This window comes from Thamnophis sirtalis, unplaced genomic scaffold, assembly GCF_051295495.1.
Source record: "Thamnophis sirtalis isolate CommonGarterSnake01/CBP01778 unplaced genomic scaffold, rThaSir2_p1.2 scaffold_15, whole genome shotgun sequence".
Classification (NCBI taxonomy): Eukaryota; Metazoa; Chordata; class Lepidosauria; order Squamata; family Natricidae; genus Thamnophis; species Thamnophis sirtalis.
In genome coordinates, this window is record NW_028261395.1 from 23,232,812 (window position 1) to 23,259,652 (window position 26,841).

At 42.5% G+C, this 26,841-nt stretch overlaps 2 protein-coding genes across 2 annotated transcripts in view; one reads left to right on the forward strand and one right to left on the reverse strand.

Annotated features, from left to right (window-relative positions):
- AP3M1 (adaptor related protein complex 3 subunit mu 1) overlaps positions 1-10,554 on the reverse strand; it is a 34,260-nt gene extending 23,706 nt beyond the window's left edge. Inside the window, exons 1-2 of the mRNA XM_087702334.1 lie at positions 10,409-10,554; positions 401-676 (exon numbers count right to left, since the gene is read on the reverse strand). Coding sequence (XP_087558460.1) covers positions 401-673 — 273 coding nt within the window. The 5' untranslated portion in view covers positions 674-676; positions 10,409-10,554. The remainder of the gene's footprint in view (positions 1-400; positions 677-10,408) is intronic.
- Positions 10,555-10,575: 21 nt separating this feature from the next.
- ADK (adenosine kinase) overlaps positions 10,576-26,841 on the forward strand; it is a 280,290-nt gene continuing 264,024 nt past the window's right edge. The window contains exon 1 of the mRNA XM_087702333.1: positions 10,576-10,819. Coding sequence (XP_087558459.1) covers positions 10,752-10,819 — 68 coding nt within the window. The 5' untranslated portion in view covers positions 10,576-10,751. The remainder of the gene's footprint in view (positions 10,820-26,841) is intronic.

The following is a 26,841-nucleotide window of genomic DNA, read 5'->3' on the forward strand; positions in this document are numbered from 1 at the left end:
TTTTGGATGCCAGGTAAGTGCAGGACCCACACGAAGGCTCTGGGAGGGTGAAAAACAGGCCTCCTGGAAGTTCCGGAAGTGGGCCTGATTCCAGCCTCCGGAGGGCCTCCAAAGCCCAGGGAAGGCCGTTTTCGTCTACCCAGAGGCTCGAGGAAAGCCTCTGGAGCCTGGGGAGGGTGAAAAACCTCCTCCCAGATGTCTAGAAACAAGTCATTTCCAGCCTCCGGAGGGCCTCTGGAGCCCAGGGGAGGCCTCCAAGCCTGGGAAGGGCGAAAACTCCTCCCCTCCCGCACCACATCCACCATGGAGACGCTCACCCAGCAACCGGGCATAGAACTGGTTGTTAAAATTTTTGAATCCCACCCCTGCCTAAATCTATACAACCATTCTGTAGACCAACCTGGAAAGTATCTGCTACGCGATGGAGGAATTCAATGACAAAAAGCGGTGGCACTTCCGTCTGTATGACAGACACGAAAAAGATTTTGTCTCGGTAGATGCTGATGAGGAAGTGGTGAGGGGTGGGAATGACGGGAGGCACATTTTCCACGTCGGCTGCTCTTTCCTGAGCTTCAAAGAAATAGTCACACACTGATTGGCAGACGACGCTCTTCCAGTGCTTCTCCAGGAATATGTCCCCAGAAGAATTTATAAGAAACAGGCTGTGGATCATTTTCTGTTGGAAGGACACATGCACAGGCATTAGTATAAAATTAAACCATTTTGTACTTTAGAGCTGGAAACTCCGTGGATGAGCTCATTAAATATATTGTGCTAAAAAAAACCCAAACCCCAACAGTAAACTCTGAGCTGTAGGTGAACAAGTATTTCTTTTTGTAAGATAGCTTTGATCTAAGAGACTCAAGAAAATCTTGAGTCTCTTTAGTCTTTAGGCAGAATCTTTAGTCTTTAGCCAGAAGAGATTTGCACCTATCTGGATTTATCAATACAAATCCAACTAAATCACTTTTTGGCTTTATAAATCATGGTTTATAGCTTAATGTTGTGGGAACCCAGAGTAATGTTGGAACTATGATATATTCCACCCAGGTCTTAATGTGATATGAATGAAGTCTACGACTTGTTCCTCAAGTTATGGATAAAATAACCATGATGTATAAATCAGGTCCAAAGTTTAAGGTCCTAAGTAATATATATCTGCTGGGCTGGGGTAGCAAGCAATCATATTTATAACTACCTTTAGCTATGTTTATCTAATTATTAACATTGCTATTCTTAGATCAACAGCAGCAGACCCCATTACTCACCAAGCTCTTGGCAGATTTCACAGCTACACAAAGGAAGTAATTGCTTGCAATTAATTGATAAATGAAGAGTGTAGCATTTGAAGGGAGGAAAAGAAGACCAATATTTAAAATCATTTAAGAAACGAAGTAAGTAATTAGTTTGGAGTAACTGATAAAAAATAATCCCTAAACCTATTCCAGAAATCAGACATTAAATAGTTCCTCTATTAAACCACAGACTTATCAAATACAGCTATGAGAAAGCACTATTATTAGCGATGTTGTTCATTATGGCCAATTAACCCAAATTTATTCTTAATTTTCTCCTATATACAGACATTTCTTGTTCTTACTGTTTTATCTTACTAGGTTTTAGGGTTTTAGGCTTTTAGGCTGTTTTTATTATTATTAAAAGTTGCTGAGGGGCACAGTTGTCAGCAGTATATAATTGCTGACAAATAGGTGTCTCTCAGCAATTCTTAATATTAAAAAGTTTAAAAGCCTAAAACTAAATTAAGCCCAAAATAATATTAAACCTGAATTTAAACCTGCAGAGCCTGTTTAAGGTATAAAGTCTTACAGAGAAGGGAAAGGCTGAAAAATATCAGAACAAGACTTTTTAAACGCAGTAATTTATTTTTCTAAAAAAATCTGGAAAGAATAGAAAAAAAGCCAATAAAGTATTCCTTTCCAGAATAAAGCAACAATGGTGTCATAAGATTGCTACTTTTATTCCTACAATTTTTTTTATTCGAGATTTTTTTTATCCTGGAATAGTATTTTTTAAGGTTGACAACTTTAAGGTGTGTGGCCATTGTGAAGGCCACATATTGTAAAGTTTTGAAGTTTGAGAAATACCAGTCTTGATCATCAAGAGAGCAAGAATTCTTGTGCACCAGTGACAGGTAGCAATTTCTTGAGGTGGACACTGCCAGCTTTGAAGGAAATAAGAGCTATAGTGTGTCTATTCTTTCTGTTTACTTTCTCTGACTTTTTAACAGGGCCTTTGTGGATCTGTTCCTAACTAGGCTTTAAAAGATCCCATTTTGCTTTGAGATTGGGCTGGAAATTGTCAAACAAAAACCCAAGAGATCTTTGAAGTTCACCATAAAACACTGGGTTTGCAATAAACATTAAAACATTTTAAAGTAAATTCAATTACTAAATCTAACTATGTACTATACCAATGATGGCTAACTTTTTTGCCATTGTGTGCCAAAAGCAGTGGGAGTGCTTTTGGCACACGATGGCAAAAAAGGCTTTCTAGGAGCCTGGGGAGGGTGAAAACAGCCTCCCCTGCCCCTCCGCAGGCCCTCAGGAGGCCATAAACAGCCTGTTTTCTGACTTCCGGGTTGCCCATAGGGCTGTTTTTCGCCCTCCGGAGGCTTCTCTAAAACGTCCGGAGGGCGAAAAATGGCCAAAAATGAAGGCCAAAATCAGCTGGCCAATGTGCGCATGCGCACTGGAACTGACAAGGCAACGCCTTGCGTGCCCTAAGAAATGGCTCCGCGTTCCATCTGTGGCACGCATGCCATAGGTTCGCCATCACGGGATTATACTAATTAAAGTAAATACTATAGTACACCAAAGTGTATCTTCTTTAAATAGCAAAGTGAACTTGCATGAGTAGTGAGTCATATGAAATGAGTACGGCATATACCATATTACAATTTGTCTCCCCAATATTTTTTTTCTAAGAAGCAGAAAAATACCCTACTTTCCTACTGCATGAAAATTGGCATTTGGGGAAAGCAAATTGATTCTCCATGCCCTATCTGAAAACTCAAAGACTTCCTGTGGAAAGATAAACATACAGTGGTGTGGCTCAAATAATATGCAGAGATGGCCTTAGTAGCAACATTACAAACGAATGACAATCAACGTAGATTAGCAATGGATGATTATGGTGAAATATGGTTACCATTCACTGAAATACAGATTTTTATATATGTATCCATAAATAGGCATACAATTTGTGAGTTTCCCCCCCTTTCTTTATAACTTTGTTTTACCTTTTCTGTATTCAGTTAATAGGAACATTTTTTAAAAAGGGAAGCCAAATATTTAATCTATATATATAAAAGCGAAATACCACTACTGCATCATCACAAAATCTCCAGAACCATAAAGCCTACAAACTTGAAATCTGGCATGTATGTTCCTCTTGGCTTCCAGGTGCTCGCTAAGAAATGATTTTTTGAAATGACCATCAGATCATTAGTATTTCTTATATTATTATTAACATGCTCTGATGCTAAGGACTTAGGCGTTCTACTTCCCCTCCCCACTTGAAAAGAACTCTGTTCCAACTGCCACTTGGGCATGGGCGTATCCAGCATGTGACTCATCCGGCCTGTGGGCTGGGAGTTTAGACACTCTATTCCCCCTCCCCATCTGAAAAACACTCTGATGCTAAGGAGTTAGACTGAGGGAGAGAAAGTGGCCTCTGTGGGGCAAGCCTGAGGGAGAGAAGGGGATAGGAGAGGATCAATGGGGCCAGCCTGAGGGAGAGAAGGTGTTGATTTATCAAACCCGATCATATAGTTTCATAGCGGAGCACGGTATCCAGCTAATTCAGTAATATTTGGTATATCTGAGCAGATACACCAGTATTCCCCCTTGAAAACCTAATCAATTTTTAGAAATCTTAATTGTTCTTCTGAGCAGATAATTATTTTTATCCTGCACAGTCCAATCTCCACTGTTTTGTAATCGTCTAACCCCATGGACTATTAGTCAAAGACTTGTATTTACATAAAAAGTAAACTATAAATCGTCATCTAAGCAAAGCATCTTGGTTCAGTCAATAACATTTCATCCTCGCAACTATTTGAACTCACCCACATTGTTTGGTGCAAGCAGAGCTTCAGAGCTACTTGCAGCCAACCTGAGCAACAAGACTTTGCAACCGTTTCCTCAGATGGTTTCAACTGACACACTCCTAATGTGATTAGCTGATGACTGGTGACCATTACCAAAACAAGCCCACCATGCTTGCATATAAGTGTGCCCTCACTCTCTCAGGTTCAGAGCACATTAACTCTGACTCAGAACCTGATGAGCTGGAGGAGAGGAAAGATACTGGACCAGGCTGGGTCCCAGGGCCTTGCACTCAATCCCTTTCTCTTCAGCTAGACTGGATATCTGAATCTGCAGGGGAAGTTGAGCTGGAACAAGAGCCGACAGAGAGTGAGAGGGTGGCTCCATTGGCTTTAAACTGGGGGAGGGCAGAGTCAGCCCAGGTAAGACTTTTCAGGATTAGAAAGGCATGCAGACAGGGAGGAGCAAGAGAGACAGAGCTTGGTGAACAGCAAGGACCACCTCCTCCTGATCCATGGAGAGAAGAGAGAAGGCGAGAACAATGCAGACTGAGCCGGCTATGAGGGAGAGAGTGCCCCGCTTCCCTTCACAAGGCACACCTGGGGACTGAGATGTAAGGAAGTGCCAGAGGGAGGGACATTTGTCAAGAACAAGCCTGTGGAGCCTTGTGTTCACTTACTGGAGCCTGCAGATTACTGTGCTCTGTCTTGTGGGGCTTGCAGAGTTTGCCTGCTTCTGGCCCTGGTTACTGTTTAGCTAATCTGGTTTACTGGACTACTCATAGCCAGAGGCTGCTGAAGGTGCATGTGAGAGCTTTGCTCCAGGACTTATAGTAAGTGTGAGGACGTTTGGGGGCAAAGTAAGAGCAATAAAGGGAGTTAGACCTGTTCTCTGGCTGTGTTTGTTTTGTGCTACGCCCGGGTCATCACAGATATGCATCCTGAGTAAGTTTTTACCAGTGCAATTAATACCCTTCCATGAGTACATGCTTGTGGTCTTTTTAATCTATAAAAAAAATCTGGCGGATGTATATATATGCGACTTTATATACAGGGATCAGTGCAAAAGTGGCACAGAACCACTGCAACCATGGTTTTCCTGTGGTCTATTATTAGATGGTCATTGGGGATATTCTCTGCTACAAATGGAGACTTATATACAAATCTGTATTTTTCTAACACAGCTCACTGTAAAGAGTAGGATCCTGTACCCACATGAGGTTTGTTTATCCTGCCTTTATTATTTTTATAAATAAGGTGGGGAACATAATATTTCTTAATATTCCTATTTTCCTCACAACCACCACCCTGTGAGATGAGTTGGGCGGAATGTGTGTGATTGGTTCAAAGCCACCAGTTTGCTTTCAGCTGTACAAAAAATGCAAAGTAAAAAAAAACATGTAACAAATTAAACAATTAAACAAGAAGTGTCTGATGATCTAATTATGCATCCCCATCAGTTCATGCTATGATGACTCTATAAAAAATAGGGGTTGTGAGCTTTATGACATCTTCTGATATATATATATATATATATATATATATATATATATATATATATATATATATATATATATAATGTATATATATATATATACATACATATACATATACATACATACATACATACATACACACACACACACACACACACACACACACACATATACATATACATATTGTTGTATTTGTGCTGATAAATAAATAAAGGGAGACTAGTATAGATCTATTTCAAGCTATTTAGCTCTCATCAGCTAGCCATACCCTTACTGGGATTTGAACCTGGGCTATATTACATACGAGGCAGACATCTTAGCCATTAGGCCATCCCAGTAAGGGTATGGCTAGCTGATGAGAGCTAAATAGCTTGAAATAGATCTATACTAGTCTCCCTTTATTTATTTATCAGCACAAATACAACAAAATGTAACAAAAAGGCAACAGTAAAAATATTGGGTTTCTGCCTGGATGGTCTCTTGTGACGAGCCGAAGGACAGAGAATGGAAGTAGTGATCTTCCTCCCATATTTGGGCATACCGGGGGTTGTAAAAATCATATGTATATATGTATGTATGTATGTATGTATGTATGTATGTATATATATGTATATATATGTATATATAAGTATGTGTGTGTGTGTGTGTATGTATACATACACACACATACACACACACACACATTCATATTTTGTTGCATAATAATCACAAGGATTGATGATGACTTGCACCAGGACATCAAAGATTAACTGGATCAGGGATCTTATTTGTATAATTAATGGGTATAAATATCATCTGCTTTTCAAGGGCCATTTGAGAGAGATTCTCTGTAAAAATCCACATGACATACTCTGAAACATTATTATTCATGGTTAGTTATCATTTTATCAGTGGGGATAGCCATGATCTGCGTAAAAATCACAGCAACCTTTTCTTTTCAGCTATTATGTTAGCAAATGTAAGACCCCAACTTTTTTGGTTCAAAGCAGACTCTGATGAATTCCATGTGGGGAAAAAACAGGAAGATCTTATCTATGCTTCAGATCAATACTGTAGGGCCATGTCAGCATTTGATATCGCTAGATCTTTGATCTTGCATAACTCAGCATATGAAAAAGACAATCTCCAATAAAATAATGATATGACATTTAGACATTTACTTCCTCTTACAGAGTCTGCTGAAAAAACGGACTTGACTTAGAAATTCACATCAAGCCTTATTTAGGGTTTGTCTGACTGGCTTAGGCTGTATGAACACAACCACCACGGCTTATCCAAACCCAGAGGAAAGCTAGTAATGACTAAACAGACTTCCAGTAACTATGTTGGCTAAAGCTCTTTGGCACTTTCCAAGGTCCAGCATTCTCTTCCTTTCATCTGGAGTCCTCTTAGCATACAGTGAATGTTTGAGCGTGACATATCCCCACCCCTGTGAAAGTCTAGGAGAGGGCCACTTTTTCCTTATCCTGATGCACTTTGAATCAAAAAGTACAGACACAAGTACACAATGTCCCAGTTCCTCTATCACGCTGATTCATGTTTGGTGTGAACCTTGGATAAGCCCCTTCTTCACATGACATGGCCTTCCACAGCCAGCTAGGTCACAGGAGACAGCAAACCCACAATTTGCTTTATCTTTTCAGACATTCATCAAAACAAATTCCTTAAACAAATTGGACGGCCTAACTGATTGCAAAAACTGAGCTTTTTTGGGGGGGGGGGGGCTAAACCTGCCCCCAACTTCTTACTGAATACATTTCATTTCCAAGTGGTGCAGAAGAGGTAAGAAATACACAGCAGGAGGAGATAGCTGGGTTGCGTGGTTAACCCATCTTGCAAATTTTATTACTGCCCATCATTAAAAGTTAAGGTTCCCCTCGCACATATGTGCTAGTCGTTCCTGACTCTAGGGGCTGGTGCTCATCTCCGTTTCAAAGCCAAAGAGTCACCGCTGTCCGAAGATATCTCCGTGGTCATGTGGTCGGCATGACTAAATGCCGAAGGCGCACGGAACACTGTTACCTTTGGTAGTCCCTATTTTTCTACTTGCATTTTTTACATGCTTTCGAACTGCTAGGTTGGCAGAAGCTGGGAAAAGTAACAGGAGCTCACTCTGTTATGCGGCGCTAGGGATTTGAACCGCTGAACTGCCGACCTTTTTGGTTGACAAGCTCAGCATTTTAGCCACTGAGCCATCCATCATTATGAGGGATTTAACATTAACAGGGATTTTTGCCTGGATATTGACATTAAGGTTTAGGAAAATTAATCTAAAAAACTGAAGGGTACAAATTGGGGTTCTTCTCCTGCAGCTAGGCCAACTGCAGTAAGGCTTAATAGCTTATTTTCTTTGGCTTAGACCACTACTTCCCAAATCTGGGTAAATTATCCAAAACTGGGGAAATTTTTATTTCTTTTTCTTGGGGTAACAACATGCACCCCAATCACAGCAGGCCATTTAAACTGGCTTTAAGGTGGAGTAGCTTAACTATAACCTGGAATCATGGCCTCCAACACAACACGTATTAAGAGCAGCCACAAATCACAACTATATTTTGTAAGCCGCCCTGAGTCCCCTCAGGGAAAAGGGCGGCCTATAAATAATAATAAAACTAAAACTAAAACTAAACTAAACAACTGCACTGTTTTCAGCGAGGACAGTATGCCGGGTCAAAACCCTTGCATAACCCCCAGGGATTGGGGGGGGGGGGGAGTAAGGCTTCCTCTGCTCCATGCACTGTCACTTTGGATAGGAGCAGTCTACCTGATTGGCTGCGCACTCTTGCTTGGCTGAGTCTCTTAGCCATGATTAACGGAAAGCACAGGGCAGGAACGCCATGCAACTTAAGTATAGTTAAAAGTTGTTCCCCTTCTGCACTCTGGGTCTGACCAAGTTGTGCAGATCCAACACTGTGGTTTGTGAAGTCATGGCTTACAGCTCAGGGATCTGTGTAAACTCGGCCAACCCTTCTTTACCTAGTGATCCCTTCCCTAAGTAATCATGGCTTAATACATGTAAGGACAAACCACTGATTGAATATAACATATTCACATATTCTAAACTGAACCATAGTCTCTTCAATCAGGAAGGCGTAAGGCCTCATTTATGAATCATATAAACCATACCAAAGCCAAAAAAGACCCCCACATAAAACTTGTCTGACACACTGAACATTATTACGCCTCGGTTTAACCTTGGTTTGATCCCAAGTCACAATCACACATTTTCAGAAAGGGAGCTCGACTTGGGTTTCATCTCTGCTAAAAAAGGATCCAAAAGCAAGTGATGCTATAAAACAGCAAGATGTTGGTTGGATGGATAGATAGATACCAAGATAGAGATAGATAGATAGATAGATAGATAGATAGATAGATAGATAGATAGATAGATAGATAGATGATAGATACTGAGACATAGATAAATAGATACCAATCAATTGATTAATAGATACTCAGATACACATATGATAACTGAGATATAGATAGATGATAGATATAGAGATAGATAAGAGAGATAGATACTGAGATAGACATCAAGATAGAGATAGATAGATGAGAGATACTGATCGATTGATCGATCAATAGACAGATACTTAAATTAGAAAGATACCAATAAGATACCGATCGATCGATAGATACCCATCGATCATCAATAGGTAGATACTGAGATACGATAGATACCAAGATAGCGATAGATGAGAGATACTGATCAATTGATCGATCAATAGATACTGAAATATATAGATACCAATAAGATACCGATCAATCGATAGATACCCATTGATCATCAATAGGTAGATACTGAGATAGATAGCGATAAATGCATACCGAAAGTATAATGGTAGGTAGGTAGATGAGGGGTGTGTGTGTGTGTGTGTGTGTGTGTGTGTGAGAGAGAGAGAGAGAGAGAGAGAGAGAGAGACTGATAGTTAATTGGGGTCACTTAGTGGGAGTTACATTACTATTTCAGAAGCGACATCATTAACCACATATTTGTTATCTGTCTGTCTGTCTGTCATCTAACCTATCTAATCTATCTAAGAGGGAGTGAGAAGGGAATGTAAGGAGGGTGAGATGGTGGGAAGGGGAGAAAGGAATGGTTGAGGGGGAGGGGAAGTAGAAGAGGGGATTGTTGGAGGGGAGAAATGAAAGTTGGAGGGGTAGAAGGAAGGGTGTATGAAGGATAGAAGTGTTATGAGTTGTTTATTGCTTTTTCAACTGCACAGTATTTAAGTGATTGTATAAAGGAAAATGAAAATGAAATAAAAGATGTTATATCAAAAAAAAATACAAAACAAGAGAGAGAGAGAGAGAGAGAGAGAGAGAGAGAGAGAGAGAGAGACTGATAGTTAATTGGGGTCACTTAGTGGGAGTTACATTACTATTTCAGAAGCGACATCATTAACCACATATTTGTTATCTGTCTGTCTGTCTGTCATCTAATCTATCTATTTTATATATACATTCTGAAATAGCAACGTATCTCCCACTAAGTGACCCCAACTCCTTTCGGCAGCTGCCTGGAGTCCCGGGACACCCTTGGAATGAGCCACACGGGCTGCTTTTTCACACAGCCCCCCCCCCCCCGGTTTGTGTCGTTGCGAACACAACCGCTGCGGTTCCCCAGGGCCCGGTCCGAGGAAGACCTTCTGGGGCCACAACTTCTCCAGCCCACAAGCCACACTCGGCCGTCCAAGGACGGCCTAACACGGCCGCCCCTTCAGCCGACTCCGAGAGGGTTGAGAAGCCGCCGTATGTGTCCCGCAAATAGGAAACCCCCGAAGGCGCTGGGCGAAACCGGGGAGTCCCGTTCAAACCCACCGCCCGGGGTCCCCTCCCCAGTTACCTTCCCCGCGAGAGCCGCGCCTGGCGAGGAAACCGGCGGCGGAGGAGGAGGCGGAGGCGGCAGCAACGCGGCCCAAGATGGCTGCGAAACCCTCCCAGGCCCGGCCCGGCCACGCCCCGGCCCGCCAGCTATCCCGGCGGGGTGTGGGGGAGAGAAAAGCAGGCTGGCCGGCCCGGCCACGCCGCCAGGAAAGCCGCCGGTTCCTCCACGAAGTGCGCCCGCCTCGGCCTCGCCTGACACCACGGCCGCCGCGCCCCCCTCGGCCCCGCCTCAGCTGCCCGTCGCCGGGAAGGGGCGGGAAAGCGCTCGCCCCGAGGCCACAGCTGCTGCCGCCGCTGCCGGCATGAGGAGGTCGGCAGAGGGGCCGCGCGCCAAGAGGCCGAAGCTGAGGGACGAGCCGGGCCGCCTCAGGTAAGCGCGAGCCGAGGGTGAAGGAAGCCGCCCACCCGCCCTACTTCTCCTTAGACCGCGGGTAAGGAAGGGCCGCTAAGCTCTTCTCCCCGGGCTTGGTGAGCTCCCTCTCCGGCTTGGTTGGGCAGAAAGAGCGGCGTCGTGCAAATCCTCCGCTCGGGGACGGCGGGGGAATCGGCCTCTGTGGAGAAACTAAATCAGATTAGATTAACAGAGTTGGAAGGGGCCTTGGAGGTCATCTAGTCCATCCCCCTGCCCAAACAGGAGGCCTTATACCATTTAACAGAGTTGAAAGGGGCCTTGGAGGTCATCTAGTCCATCCCCCTGCTCAAGCAGGAGGCCTTATACCATTTAACAGAGTTGAAAGGGGCCTTGGAGGTCATCTAGTCCACCCCCCTGCTCAAGCAGGAGACCTTATACCATTTAACAGAGTTGAAAGGGGCCTTGAAGGTCATCTAGTCCACCCCCCTCCGCCCACAGGAGATCCTATACCAATTCTGATAGATGGCAGTTCCAGTCTCTTCTTGAAAGGTTCCAGGGATGAACCTCCAACAACAACAACAAAATGTGGCTCTGTGGGGAGAGAAAATCCCCCCCCCCAAGTGGGAGTAAAGGCTTCCCATAGTAACAACTCAGCTACCACCCTGCTCTTAGTTGCAATGCTGGGTTTGTGTGGAAGGGTGTGCAACACCTTTGAAGGTGACTTGCACACACACTTGTGCAAAAGTCTTAGCCCCCCCCCCCCCCCCCCAAAGCTTGGCTTTTTTTAAATGGCCATCCATAAATATTGCTCGGTTTTTGAATACCACGTGTTGAAATATCCAGTGTATGTGTGTAGAGCGGCCCTGCTTGATGCAAAAGTCCGATTTTTCTGACTGTCAAATTTTGGGACCGACTGGGATCCTGTGATTGACAGGTGGGTCTTTTCTTAGTGAACTTCCAATGAATTGCACTCATGTGTAAAGCAAAAGCATGTGGTGCACAAACCTAGTGTAAATAGGATTTTTAACCCAGCAGTTATTTTGGCATGAAACAGTAGGGCAAATTCAGGGGTCAGTAAGATTAGCAGGTGGGTTAGATACAGATGCAGATTAACAGAATTGATTGGAAGGGACCTTAGAGATCTTCTAGTCCAATCCCCTGCTCAAGGAGGAGTCCTTATACCATTTCTGACAAATGGCAGTCCAGTCTCTTCTTGAAAGTCTCAAGTGATGAAACTCCCACAACTTCTGAAGGGAACTTCTGTTCCATTGGTTGATTGTTCTCACTCACTGTCAGAAAAAATCTTATTTCCAGGTTAAATCTCTCATTGGTCAGTTTCCATTCATTATTCCTTGTCTGGCCTTCAGGTGCTTTGGAAAATAGCTTGACCCCCTCCTCTCTATGGCAGCCCCTCAAATATTGGAAGACTGCTGTCATGTCTCACCTGGTCCTTCTCTTCACTAGACTAGCCATGCCCAGTTCCTGCAACCGTTCATTGTATGTTTTAGCCTCCAGTCCCCTAATCATCTTGGTTGCTCTTCCGGTTTATACTATGTGTCTGCTGTGGCTCAAGAACAAGGGAGCTCACACTGCACACTTGCCACTTGGGCTATGGAATCTCTTTTTTCCTGCTTTTTCCTCTTTTGGAATACTACGTACACATTTCCTATATTTTACAGTTGTATTATAATAAGGAAACTGAAGACAGAATTATATATGGTCATTATACCATTGTTACAACAACAAATATAACCTTTTGCCCAGCTCTCTCTCTTTCTCTCTCTCTCTCTCTCTCTCTCTCTCTCTCTCTCTCTCTCTCTCTCTCTCTCTCTCTCTCTCTCTCTCTCTCTCTCTGTGTGTGTGTGTGTGTGTTTCAGCTTTGAGCTCTAATTGAGCTGAATAATGAATAATGGAACTATGCAAGTGATGATTTATTAAACTATCAATAAATTTATGAAAATATATATTAAAACTTGCACTTCCATTTTTCAGCTTTGCAAAGTCAAGCCTTGCACTTATCTCCACTGAATAGGATGCTGCCCCCCCCCACCCCCAGTAGCTCTTTTAACTGGCTGCAAACTTTTAACTGCCAATTTGAGCCTAGAGCCCTGTGTAGTAAATAAATAGTCAAAGGCATGACAGGGTTAGGTGTACTGTATCTGAGCGGCCACTGGAGGGCAGCTGTTGATAATTTTGTATTGCTGGATTTGCCATCTAGGGTTTCTTTTAAGTGTATTAAATATTAACTATTAAAACTAATACAAATAATGCCTTACTATTAAAAGCTAATACAAACTAAGAAAAAGAAAAGAATAACAAGAAAAATGAAAAAGTGCAGAAAATACACAATTGAAAGAAAAATAGAGAAAGAAGAAAAACTAAGCATAGTAAAGGAAAAAATATATAGAGAAATAACTTCCCCCTCCATGACAAGTACAAATAATTTTAGTAACATCACCTATTTATCTTAAAATACAACAAATGTCTTCTTCCTATGGTTCATCTGTTTACCTATAAACACATTCTTAAAACTTTGTCAGTCCTAATCAACAAAAGTTCATTAAGGGTTATCGTCTCTTCCCCCCACCTCCCCCCATTCAATTGTGTTTGATTTTCAGAGGCTTCCTGCAGTTTTCTTGGCAAGGTTTTTCTGAAGTGGTTTGCCATTTCCTCCTTCCTAGGGCTAAAAGAAAGCGACTGGCTCAACATCACCCAACTGGCTTTGTGCCTAACATGGGACTAGAACTCACAATCTCCTGGTTTCTAGCCTGATGCCTTACCACTACACCAAACTGGCTGTCTATTTTAACATTGATCAAATAAATCTACTTCATGTGTTGCTAGTTGCGAAGTTCGTGTCTGACCCATCACGACCCCATGGACAACGTTCCTCCAGGCCTTTCTGTCCTCTACCATCCTCTGGAGTTCATTCAAGCTCACGACGACTGCTTCAGTGACTCCATCCAGCAACCTCATTCTCTGTCGTCCCCTTCTTTTGCCTTCAATCCTTCCCAGCATGAGGCTCTTCTCCAGTGAGTCCTTCCTTCTCATTAGGTGATCAAAGTCTCTGAGTTTCATCTTCAGGATCTGGTCTTCTAAAGAGCAGTCAGGGTTGATCTCCTCTAGGACTGACAGGTTGGATCACCTTGCAGTCCAAGGGACTCGCAGGAGTCTTCTCCAGCACCACAGTTCAAAGGCCTCAACTCTTTGGCACTCAGCCTTCCTTATGGTCCAACTTTCACAGCCACATATTGCAACTGGAAAAGCCATAGTCTTGATTATATGCACTTTTGTTGGCAGGGTGATGTCTCTGCTTTTTAGTATGCTCTCTAAATTTGCCATAGCGTTCCTCCCCAGGAACAAGTGTCTTTTAATTTGAACTTGGAGCCCAGGAAAATAAAATACGTCACTACCACTATTTCCCATAAAGATACAGCAGGGGACTCCTCTGAAGAGGTGCACTGTGGATGCCCTGCCCTTCCGCTGGATGAGCTGAGCTGTTGGAGAACTCAGTATTGTCTCGTGGAAATTTAGAATTAATGATGAAACTGCCCTACCAGGACAAGTTTAGGAAGCACATGGTCTTTTAATTTTAATTTCTTGGCTGCAGTCCCCATCTGTGGTGAATCTGGAGCCCAGAAAAATAAAATCTTTCACTACCACCATTCCTTCCCAATCTATTTGCCAGGAATTGAGAGGGCTAGATGCCATGATCTTAGTTTTCTACTTCATATACCTTTCTTTTCTTGCTAACAATCTCTAGTCCCTTCAAATAATGCCCTTCTTTTTACTTATTTTCTTTATCCCTTCTCACAGACTTCTTCAAAGCTTTAATGAGTCTCTTTTGTAAATTCAGTATAGGAAAGTTATCTGTCACTCTTTTGACTTGTTTTATGCATTCCCCTTTTAAGTATTAAGACATCAGCTGGTTTTATTTTTGATACCGGGTTAGTACCATTTCCATATCATTCTTTTCCTTGTTAGAATCACTTTCAGATGAGTCTCAGACATGTATGGTAAAATGTGTTCCAGATACAGTCTATCTGCCTGTCTTTATGGCAGACGCTCTTAAATGGCAAAAATGCTTAAAATTAATTTCTGGGCCCATTGCTTACATATATCCTTCAATATGTCCGGTATTAAAAGTATTTTTGTCCACTCTGTATTAATGAGTCAAATTTAAGTATTCTTCCATTTAATTGTAATCTTAAGTTCCTTCTGGTTCCTTCTAGTGTCTAATATTCAAAGTTTTAGCACTTGAGTAACATCTTAGCACTTTTAAAAAAAAGAATCAAAACATCATTTTCTTCCCATGGGAAGGATTCTTATAATTAATGCCAAAATCTTATTTCAAATCCATCTGGTCTTTTAAATCTGTTTGTGACTTTCCAAAAGCAAAGTTCTAATCACCGTTTTGGTGTTTAAAGATTTTTTAAAACAATGAGTGAGTGGGAGACTAAGTTGAATAAACTTGTAAACAGTGGCAGCAAAGAAACAAAGAGGACTCAGGCTATTTGCCAAGGTTTAGCAAACATCTGGATTTTTGCAGCCCAAATATGGCAGCCGTAGAGCTGGAGAAGGGCTGCTGCATCACCTCAGATGTTCAGGTATGGGAGCCAAAATACAATGGCTATGCAGTTTGTGTATTGGAGTGTGTTACCGTTGTGTCACTGTGACTCTCGCAGAAAACTTTTCTCCAGAGTGAAGGTTCACTGCAGCTAGTTCACATAGCATGAAAAGATAAAGCATTTGTATTGTGGCAACCCAGTCACTGGGGATTGAAAGTAGAAGATGTCTGCTTGTTATTAATATTCAGCATAACTTAGCTAAGTGAGCCATAAATATAACTTGGTTTGCTTTGTTTCTTCCCTGCACTTAAATCCTGTGAGTAGTCCATAATACACAGCAAATAATATAAAGCCTGAAAGGAAAATTTGTAGAAAAATAGGTGAAAAATACTTTCTGCCTTGACCTTTTTTGAAATTCTCACTAAAGAAGGAAATTTGAATCAATCTATCTATCTATCTATCTATCTATCTATCTATCTATCTATCTATCTATCTATCTATCTATCTATCTATCTATCCTCTATCCATCTATCCATCTATCCATCTATCCATCTATCCATCTATCTATCTAAAATTGATTGCCATCCATCTCATCGCAAGGGATTCTGGGCAGCTTATAACATATGGAAGGATGGATGGATGGAATGAATAGCATTTATATACCACTTTCACAGTGCTTTCTAGCTCTCTCTAAGCAGTTTACAGTGTCAGCCTACTGACCCTAACAATCTGTCTCCTCATTTTATCAACCTCAGAAGGATGGAGTTGTCAACTTTGAGCTGGTGAGGATCGAACTCCTGAGAGTGAACTCAGTTAGCCTGCAATACTCCATTCTAACCACTGCACCATCATGGCTGTACAAAATACATCAATACAGTATAGTACAGTAGAATATAATAGTACAATACAATCAACAAAAATACAGCTTATGACTAAAAAGATGGGGATGGAGGGAGAGAATGCACACGGTTGAGGTAAGATCTGCTATTAGTCGATCAACCACCTCAAGTGATTGACCTCTATTGGAGCCCCAAGCCAACTGGCAGAGGCAGGTCTTCAGGCTCCCCGTCTAGAGAGCGGGAGTTTCTTTTAGGTCTCTCATTTGCAACAGAATGGACCAAGTTCACAAATTATGCCGAGTGTCAGATGTGGTAGCCTTGGAATCTGCTCCTAGCCACCCTTGGTTGGTAAATTGAAGCTTTTGACTTTGCGTGATATGTGACACCTCTGCCTCGCGTAGATCCATTTTAAAATATGCTAGAGTTATTTACAAAGTGCTTCAGGTCCAGAAAATACCATTTAAGAGTTAGTGAATCCATCCTGAAGAGGATTCTGTTGCTTTAAAAGCAGTGTTTATGAAGCTGAACAACATTTAAGATGGGTGGACTTCAACTCCCAGGATTCCCCAGCTGGGGAATCCTGGGAGTTGAAGTCCACCCATTTTAAACATTGTTAAGCTTGATTAACACTGCCTTTCAAGAATTCAAGTGCTCAGTCAGACCAGAATCTTGAAAGGACATAGGCAGCTTTAATGAATAACAGACAGCTGTTGCGCTTTGTGCAAAGTCCAAAGTGCTTCTTCCAAATAAAATGAAATATGCAGAGCCCTTCGTTTTAGTTCTTCTTTGGTTTTGTAAGTTCGAGATTGTCCTTTGGAGCATTGGATTCCAGCAGTGAATATCTCGTGTCTCTTTTGGACTCTGGGCAAAAGTCCTTTATTCTCCCTGCCCTTTTAAGATGCTAATATTTTAATAGTTCTTGTTGCCATGTCACCTTGCGATTAATTTTATTTCATCTGAATTTTTACTGTTTAACATTATTGCAATTTGTACATTGAGTAGTTTTAAGCGGTTCTTAATTTAATTTCTTGTGACTTTAAATTATTTACCGAAAAACATTCTTTTTTTAAAGCAGCATTTTTAGAAAAAAACAACAACACATAGCAGTGTGTAAAAATCTAGAAAATAGGAGATCAAAGTCTGTTAAGTTCACACAACATGTGTAGGGAATAGTCCCATTTAAAGAAAGAAAAGTTGCAACGCCAAATAAATGTTAGTTGACCAAGGAGATTAAAAACATATTTGCAGAAAAACGTTGGGAGCCCAGATTCAAGGACGTGTGTTGTGGAGTGCCTTTTCTGAGCTCTTTGCCATTTGCTTTTAATGTTCTGTGCATTAAAGATAACCCATTTCATTCTGATACCTCCGTCTTTCTCCCTTGCATTAAAAAAACAAGTTTAGGCTCAGTTGGACCCTGGGAAGTGTGCAAGAAGAGCAACAGAGATGATTAAAACTCTGGAGGCTAAACCGGATGATGAATGATTGAGCGAGCTAGGGGATGCGTAGCCTATTCTGCAAAGCACCTGAAAAATGTTGCGATACGTCATGGGATGTCATGTAACGCGATCAAGTTTGACCCCCATGTTGCATAACAGCCATCCTGGGTGTTGTCCAGGGAAATTTCAGAGCTGAGGGTGAACTTGAACCTGTGTTGTCTTGGTCCAACACCTTAACCAAGACCACTTATGGTTTCCTTCTCCTCAAGATACCCATGATGGTCATCCCATCCCAAGGTGGCGCAGTGGTTAAAAGCAGCACTGCAGGCTACTGCTAGATCAGCAGGTCAGCGGTTCAAATCTCACCGGCTCAGGGTTGACTCAGCCTTCCATCCTTCCGAGGTGGGTAAAATGAGGACCCAGATTGTTGGGGGCAATATGCTGACTCTCTGTAAACCGCTTAGAGAGGCCTGAAAGGCCTATGAAGCGGTATATAAGTCTACTGCTATATTGCTATATTGCTATATATATTGCTATATATATCCCAAGATGGTCATCCACAGGTTCAACAAGCGGACTAAACCAATCTCCTCTAGTTTATGTATTCTTACTTGGAAGTAAAGTCTGCTTCAACCAGAAGAGTTTACTACAGAATAAGTAAGGCATAGACTTTCTGTGCATGTTTACTGTGCTGAGGTCTGCAGGGTTGAATGCTGGAGAACATCAATTTCCCGAAATCCTTTGGGTTTTGGCACCTGGTCTCTCCTCCTATAGCCGCTTTATAGTTCTTGCTTAATGCTTCCTGTCCTGCAGTGGGCATCTTACCTAACGTCTAATCCCATGTGAGAGCAGTGGCATCTCACACCCTCTACTGCCTCTCTGGTATTTAAAATATCCAAATAAAGAAGCTGAAATAATATCTGAAGTGTCACCTACTGGTCATGCAGTCTAGAAAAGTTGCACTTAGAACGTTTGGTTTTTCCCAATGTTGGTCCTTTAGGGTCAACTCACAAGAAATAAATGAAATCATATTTAATTTAAAAAAAGATAAATTGTAAGCAAATGTAAAAAGGCAAACTATATACTTAAATATGAATAGGGAATTGTGGATGTACTGTGTAGAAGAAAATAATAAAGTTGTTCAGATGACAGTAAAACAGCAACTTGTTTTACTTTAATTGTTAAGCAAGAAATTTCTTGTAAAAAAGCACTTATGATGTTATCTCGCTGGGTAATGGAACATCTGCAAGCAAACAAGTTTAGAGAAGATTTAAGGACTTCAGACAATACTTCCGTACAAATGAAGCAGAATATCTGGGAAAACAGTGGAAAGTTTTCAGATGATTATTGCAAATTGCAGGAAAGTCTAAAAAACAGAATCTAACGTTTGGAAGCAGGACACATTCAATGCCATAACACATGCAGAGAAATAAATTGACACTTGGTACCCATGGCCAAGCTGAAAATCGAAATTCTCATGCTGATTCCTAATGATACAGGTTGCCTATTTCTTTAAAAAAGTAATCGACTTTTCAAAGCAAAAATCTTAAACTTCCTTTTCTAGTCTTCTCCAGCTTGGCATTTCCAAGTTGGATGATTGTCTTAAATCTTGACAATTTTGTCATGATCTTAACGACATCCTTTGACATCTGGGTGTTAATCTGTTAATCATAAGGTGAACTTTTAGCTAAAAATTGCCATATATCTGATAGACACAAAAGTTGTTTCAGATTTATTCATAGTAGAGACCTATATAAATATTTTTCCCCTCTTTCAGTGCTGTAAAAGCTTAGATAAAGAACTTTAATAAGTAAGATACTGTCTTTTTCGGAGTATAAGGTGCACCGGACTATAAGACGCAGCAAGGTTTTGAAGAGGAATTTTTTTTTTTAAAAAAAGGTTTTGCACTCTGCAAACCTCCTAAAAATGGTCAGTTTTTTTGTGAAAACAGGCCTGTTTTTTTGTCAAAAAAAGGGCACGGATAGTTTTTAGGAAGCTTATAGAGTGCTGCCTGGGGCTGGGGGGCAAAATGGGCCATTTTCCGCTCATTTCTGCCCTCCCCAGCCCCCAGGAGCACTCTGAAAGCCTCCTAAAGGCTCTGCACGGCCATTTTGGTGAAGGGGCGGAGTTTCGGGAGGCAAAAAATGCTGTATTCAGTGTATAAGACGCACCCAGATTTTCAGCCTCTTTTTTGAGGGAAAAAGGTGCGTCTTATACTCCAAAAAATATGGTAGTCATCCTGTAATTTTTCTTTTTTGTCATGATCTTAACGACATCCTTTGACATCTGGGTGTTGAAGAATCTTTCCAAATGCAGATTTTTTTTTTTTTTGCATACTTCATGTGATTCTTCCTTTTATAGAAATTCATTTTTGTTTTCCCTTCTCCAACTTTGGGATTAAGGGGTTTGTGCATTTGGCTCTAGTGTCGTCGCTTTGCTTTTGACTTTCAACTTGGCAACAACCAGCCCTGTTTCCACATATCAAATACAAGGATTGTTGATTAAACTATGATTAAGTAAATCATTTGTGGGTATTTTGCACTCTTTCATTGCCTCGTTTTATTAATCCTTCTTCTTTGTGTTTTTATAAGAAGAGATGAAAGAAATGAAAGAAAATCTAGCTAAAGTGCTGGAGTGACCCCTTCTCTCGGAACAGTGGGGCAGCAAAGGATCCCAATCTGACTCCCTCACCCCAAGGCCAGGCTCCTGCCCCTCTATTTCCCATCACGGAGGTGCCATCCAAAACAGGCCCTGTGTGGGGTCTCGCAACCTTAATTCCCCAATCTTGGAGTCCATGAACCCTGACGGAGTTTATTAAGAAAACTGCATTGCTGTCTTAATTGTTTTGTGGGGAGCACATATTTCAAGGGTGGGCTTGTGCGTTAAATAATGTCACACACATTATAGGTCCGTGATGATGAACCTATGGCATGCGTGCCAGAGGTGGCATGCAGAGCCGTCTCTCTGGGCACACGCGCTATCACCAGCTGCTCTTCTGGTTTTTGGGTGCACATGCATGCCAGCCAACTGGTCTTCATGCACACTGGAAACCCGAAGACCAGCTGGCCAGAGTGTGCATGCACTCACATTCTGATTTGGGCACTCTGTGCTGAAAAGGTTTGCCATCACTGTTATAGGTAGTCCACAATTTACAACTTTTTCTGTAGTGAATGTTTGAAGTTACAGCGGCATTACATTGAAGAAAGTGACTTCCAACTGATACTTATGATCATTGGTGGCCTACAGTCACATGATCAAAAATCAGGTGCTTAGCAACTGGCATGTATTTATGACGGTTGCAGCATCTTGGGGTCATGTGATTGCCATATGTGATTTTCACCACAAGCAAATGGGGGGTGGGGTGGGGGAGGAAGCCAGATTTGCTTAATAATTGCAGGGATTTGCTTAATGGTGGCAGAAAATTGGGCATGATTTGCTTGACCAACACCTTGATTCGTAATGGAAATTCACCTTCCAATTGTGGTTATAGGTCGACGATACCTGGATAACAACTTTGTGTTAGGATGTCATCTGGTGATTGGCATAAACTAAGTAATTCCCATAATTTATATAACGATGATGTTTGATTCGGCAGGGTGATGCTAAGACCTTTTGACGTTATTGGTCTAACTCAGTGGTGTCAAACTCGATTTCATTGAGGGCTGCATCAGAGTTGTGTTTGACCTCAGGAGGGCTGCAAAGGTGTGGCCAGGGTGGGTGTGGCTTTAATCCCTTGAGGTGGCCACCATCTTGACTTTTTTTATTTCTTTCCTGTGGACAACCCTGAGTTGTCTTGAAAGGAGGGGGGAAGGGAGGAAGAGACGGGGGGAGGAGGCGTTACTATTAGTCTTTTTTAAGATCAACTCAAATGTTATTCTGTTTGTTTTATTAGCACTTAAGATTTGTATGCACTGCTTTGCTCTCCCAATCGTGTAAAGGCAGCTGACGCAGTTTCTTTTGAGTTTTCAGCATTGTGCAAAATCCTTTCTCCCCTTATGTTGGCTTCATTGCTTCTCTATAAATTATGTTTACCTTTGTGTAATCTATGCTGCGTTCTCTTGCGTGATGGAAAGGTGATAGAAGGAATTAAATTAAACGGCTGATGATATTTGATATTTACTGTTCAGTCATTGTTTTTGTTCTGCGTCATACATGCTCTGTATAAAATCCTACCACGCAACAAAGCATTTTAAATTGACCTCTCTAAGTGGCTTACAGAGTCAGCACTTTGCCCCCAACAACCTTGGTCCTCATTTTATGTGAAAGTAAATCTCTTTATTGATCGGTCAAATATATAAAGTGTTGTGGCCCACCAGTGGCAGTGGAGCTGGCAGCAGATTCAGACAGTGAGGAGATTGGAGAGGGAAATGGCCAGTCCTGGAGTCTGGGAAGGCTCTGATGAGGGCTCTGCATTGGAGGCAAACATGGGGCCAGGGCCGTGACCCGTCAAAAGCGCGGACGGCAAAAGCGCGATCGACAAAATCGCGCCTTTGACGTCATCACAGCGCGACGAAAAAGATCGAAAAATTCAAATAAAAATTAATAAAAATTAAATTAAAGCAAGCCGATTCACATAAAGGTAAGGGTTAGGTTTAGGGTTAGAGTTAGGGTTAGGTTAAGGGTTAGGGTTAGCTTTAGAGCGTTAGCGTTAGCGTTAGGGTTAGGTTAAGGGTTAGCGTTAGGTTTTTCGTTACTTTAACGGTTAGGTTTAGGGTTAGGTTAAGAGTTAGGTTTAGGGTTAGGTTTAGGGTTAGGTTTGGGGGGCTTAGGGTAAGGTTTTCGCTTTATTTTTACATTTTTCGAACTTTTTCGTCGCGCTGTGATGATGTCACAGCGCGCTTTTGTCGAGCGCGCTTTTGTCCTACGCGCTTTTGTGGTGGAACCGCCAGGGCAGCCCAACAGTTACAAGCTGCCATCGGAGTCTCATATCAGTGGGGCAGAAGAACAGCTGGAGCCTGTTCCTGTTGTGTGCATGCACAGAGTTGTCAGACGAAGGGAGCAGCTAAGGAACGAGGGCCGACTCAGGAATAAAGGCAGAAGTGGATAGTGAATGACCCTTCCCATAGGGAATAAAGAAGAGCGAAAGGGGAGGGGAGTTTGCAGGAGACAATGAGTTCAATCCATTAGGGTGAAGATCTGTTCCTGACTTCTTGCCAAGTATTGTCTGCTACAGAGTGGTATTTGGAAGATATGGGCCTGGTAACTCTCCAAGCCTGATAAAGGTCTGTAGTTGTGAAATCTCATGAAAGACTGTTGTCTTCGCTGGAGAGGAGTTCCCTTAAGCCTAAATAAAAGAGGTTTTATCGGGACGAGGATTCGGCTTCATGATCTTGGGAAGCCTAGGCCAGAACATAAAGCTGTCCACCCTTTGAAATGTTATACATTCCCAGGGGAAGCTCCTTCTGAGTCATTTGGTAAACTACAGCTGTGTTAGAAAAGAAATGGACCCTCAATACAGTATCCAGGTTCATGCACACAATAATGTAATTGTCAGTTTTTAAAAAGATTTTTAGTTTATAAGGATGTGGAAGCTTCTCACCTTAATTGCTTCTAATGTTTGAAAGTCACTGTAGATGGAATTTACATGAAATATAACAAATGCCATAAAAAGGTGAGCATATATTAGGTCATTGAAGCACTTGGGGGTTTATCTGTATCCTCGGGGGTCATCTGAGTAGCTCAAATGATTCCTGTAGTCTGCCATTTTTCCTCTGGAAATCCATTCGTACTCCCACACCATTCCAAGGGTGTTCATCCCAAATTGTATAGCTAAAAGTCTGTAGAGATTTTCAGTCATCCAGGTCATGGTTGTCCCAAAGGTGCTTTTTCAGGAGGCAACTGGACTTTCTCATTTTGTCTTTTGAAGATGTTTTGCTTCTCATCCAAGAAACTTCTTCAGCTCCGACAGGATAATGGGGAATGGAAGGATTTATAAGAATGGTGTGGGAGTAGGAATGGATTACCAGAGGAAAAAAAATGGCAGACTGCAAGAACCATTTGCACCACTCAGTTGACTCTGAGAACACAGATAAACCTCCAAGTGCTACAAAGACCCTCTAAAACAGGGGTCCTCAAACTTTTCAAACGGGGGGCCAGTTCAAGGTCTCTCAGACTGCTGGGGAGGGGGCAGACCGGCTGGGTGAGTGTGGCTAAGTGCGCGTGGCCAATATAATAGTCTATTAAACAATACACACAAATTAAACTTTAATTTGTTATGCTCCTGGGGATGGAAAGCAGGTTAGTGAAGTCTTGTGGCTGCTTTGGGGGTGCTCTGAGGAACTGTGTTTATCTCTCTCTCCCCCCACTCCTCCTTCCCGCTCTGGAGGCTGGGGAGAAGAGGCCTCCATGCGTCCCGTTTTTGGCCTCCTCTGCCTCCAGTAAGTGAGTGGGGGCTGCCAAGTAGGTGAGGCGATATGGGTGGGGCAGCCTCGTGGCCCTGCACAGGCTGGATTAATGGCTTCAGCAGGCCGTATTTGACCCCCGGGCCTTACTTTGAGGATCCCTGCTCTAAAAGCATGCAAATGACCAGCTGCCTGCAAGGAGTATAAATCCCCCATTATCCTGTCAGAGTTGAAGAAGCTTCTTGGATGAGAAGCAAAGCATCTTCAAAAGAAAAGACAAGAAAATCCAGTCGCCTCCTGAAAAAGCACCTTTGGGACAACCATTACCCAATGGTTGACTGGATGACTGAGAATCTCTACAGACATTGCATATCAATGTTTCTCAACCTTTGCAACTTTAAAGATGTGTGGACTTTAACACTCGGCATTTCCCAGCCAGCCAGGCTTAAAGTTGCAAAGATTGAGAAACACTGCTGTATATTGTATATAGTAATAGTAAGAAAGATGTGGTACTTTGCAATTTTTTTTGTTAATAATTGTATTGAAGTTCTTAGTCCTCACAGTAAAAACTACTACAAATTAAAGTAAAAGAAAGAAGAAAGGTGTAAAAAGTGCAGAAAAATAAAGGAAAAAAAGAAGAGGAAAGAGAAAAGCAACATCGTAGTCAACTGACCCTAACCCTAACTTTTTTTGAATTTGCTCAGGACTTTTATTTAGAAAGGCAGGTTAGACATGGTTCCAGATTAATGAATAATATATAGGCACTATGTTGCTGCTGTTGTTAGTCATGAAGTCATGTCCGACCCATCGCGACCCCATGGACAATGTTCCTCCAAGCCTTCCTGTCCTCTACCATCCTCCAGAGTCCATTTAAGCTCATGCCTACTGCTTCGGTGACTCCATCTGGCCACCTCAATCTCTGCCATCCCCTTCTTCTTTTGCCCTCAATCGTTCCCAGAATGAGGCTCTTCTCCAGTGAGTCCTTCCTTCTTGTCAGGTGGTCAAAGTACTTGAGTTTCCTCTTCAGGGTCTGGCCTTCTAAAGAGCAGTCAGGGTTGATCTCCTCTAGGACTGACCTGTTTGATCGCCTTACAGTCCAAGGGACTCACAGGAGTCTTCTCCAGCACCAGAGTTCAAAGGCCTCAATTCTTTGGCACTCAACCTTCCTTATGGTCCAACTTTCCCAGCCATCCATTGCAATGGGGAAAGCCATAGCCTTGACTATACCCTGCACTTTTGTTGGCAGGGTGATGTCTCTATCTTTTAGTATGCTATCTAGATTTGCCATAGCTTTCCTCCCCAGGAACAAGTGTCTTTTAATTTCTTGGCTGCAGTCCTCATCTGTAGTGAACTTGGAGCCCAGGAAAATAAAATACGTCACTACCACTATTTCCCATAAAGAGATAGCAGGGGACTCCTCTGAAGAGGTGCACTGTGGATGCCCTGCCCTTCCGCTGGATGGGCTGAGCTGTTAGAGAACTCAGTCTTGTCTCGTGGAAATTTAGAATGAATGATGAAACTGCCCTACCAGGACAAGTTTAGGAAGCACGTGGTCTTCACTGCCTCTTGTTGGTTTGGATTAAGAGCCATGGTGGCGCAGTGGTTAGAATGCAGTATTGCAGGCTGACTCTGTTCATTGCCAGGAGTTCGATTCTGATCAGCTCAAGGTTGACTCAGCCTTCCATCCTTCCAGGGTGGGTAAAACGAGGACCCAGATTATTGGGGGCAATAGGCTGACTCTGTAAACCACTTAGAGGGCTGTAAAGCAGTGTGAAGTTTTACAGAATGCAAAGAATTCTGTAATGCAAATGTTCAGCTGTCCATTCCCCATCATTCAGCCAGAACTGAGGAAGATTCTTGGATGAGAAGCGAAACATCTTCAAAGAAAAAAAAAAACAAGAAAGTCCTGTTGCCTCTTGAAAGAAAAAAGCACCTTTGGGACAAGGAAGCAGGTACTTCCTGAAAATGTTTGCTGATGGATGTCTGACTTCCTTGGTGACAAGGAGTGCAAGGTTGATGAAGCTCATCAGCAATTTGCATTTCAAGGCTGGACAGACTTCTGGATTTTCTGCTGAGGCCCAGACGGGATCTATCCAGGGGTGGGATTTAAAATTTTTAGCAACTGGTTCTCTGCTCAGTTGCTGGGTGGGCGTGGCCTACTCACCCTCCTGCACCACAGTGGTGGTGGGGGCATTTTCACCCTCCCCAGGCTCCGGAGGCTTTTCTCAAGCCTCTGGGAGGACAAAAATGACCTCCCGCGGGCTCCAGAGGCTGGAAATAGGCCTACTTCCAGACTTCTGGGAGGCCCGTTTTTCGCCTTCCCAGAGCCTTCGTGCAGGCCCTACACTTACCTGGCATCCAAAACGGGCCACATGGAGACTCCTGGGAGGGGTGGGGTCAGTCAGTCCTTGCCATTACCGGTTCAGCGAACCAGATGTAAAATTAGTATCCGATTTGCCCAAACCAGCTGAATCCCACCCCTGGATATATCTTAAAAGACTTTGAAAAGCTCTACTGGGGAGATGTAAATGTGTCAGTTGCTCTTTTTAGGTACTTTTAAGAAAAAGAACCTTTGGAAAATGACCTTCGCACAACAAGTGTGTGAGTATGCGTTTCCAGAGTTTTAGACCGAGGATGTTGGATGTTGGCAAAGTACAGTTGGAGGTGTCTTTGAAATCATGTACAGGTAATGCTTGCTTAATGTCCTCTTGTTCAGGGACAGTTTTTAAGTTATAATTGTGCTGCCCAAAATGCACTTATGATGGGTCCTTGTGGTTGTGGGCATTGTAGTGTCCCGTCGTCACGTGATCGTCATTTGTGACCTTCCTGCCAGCTGCCGACAAGCAAAGTCAGTGG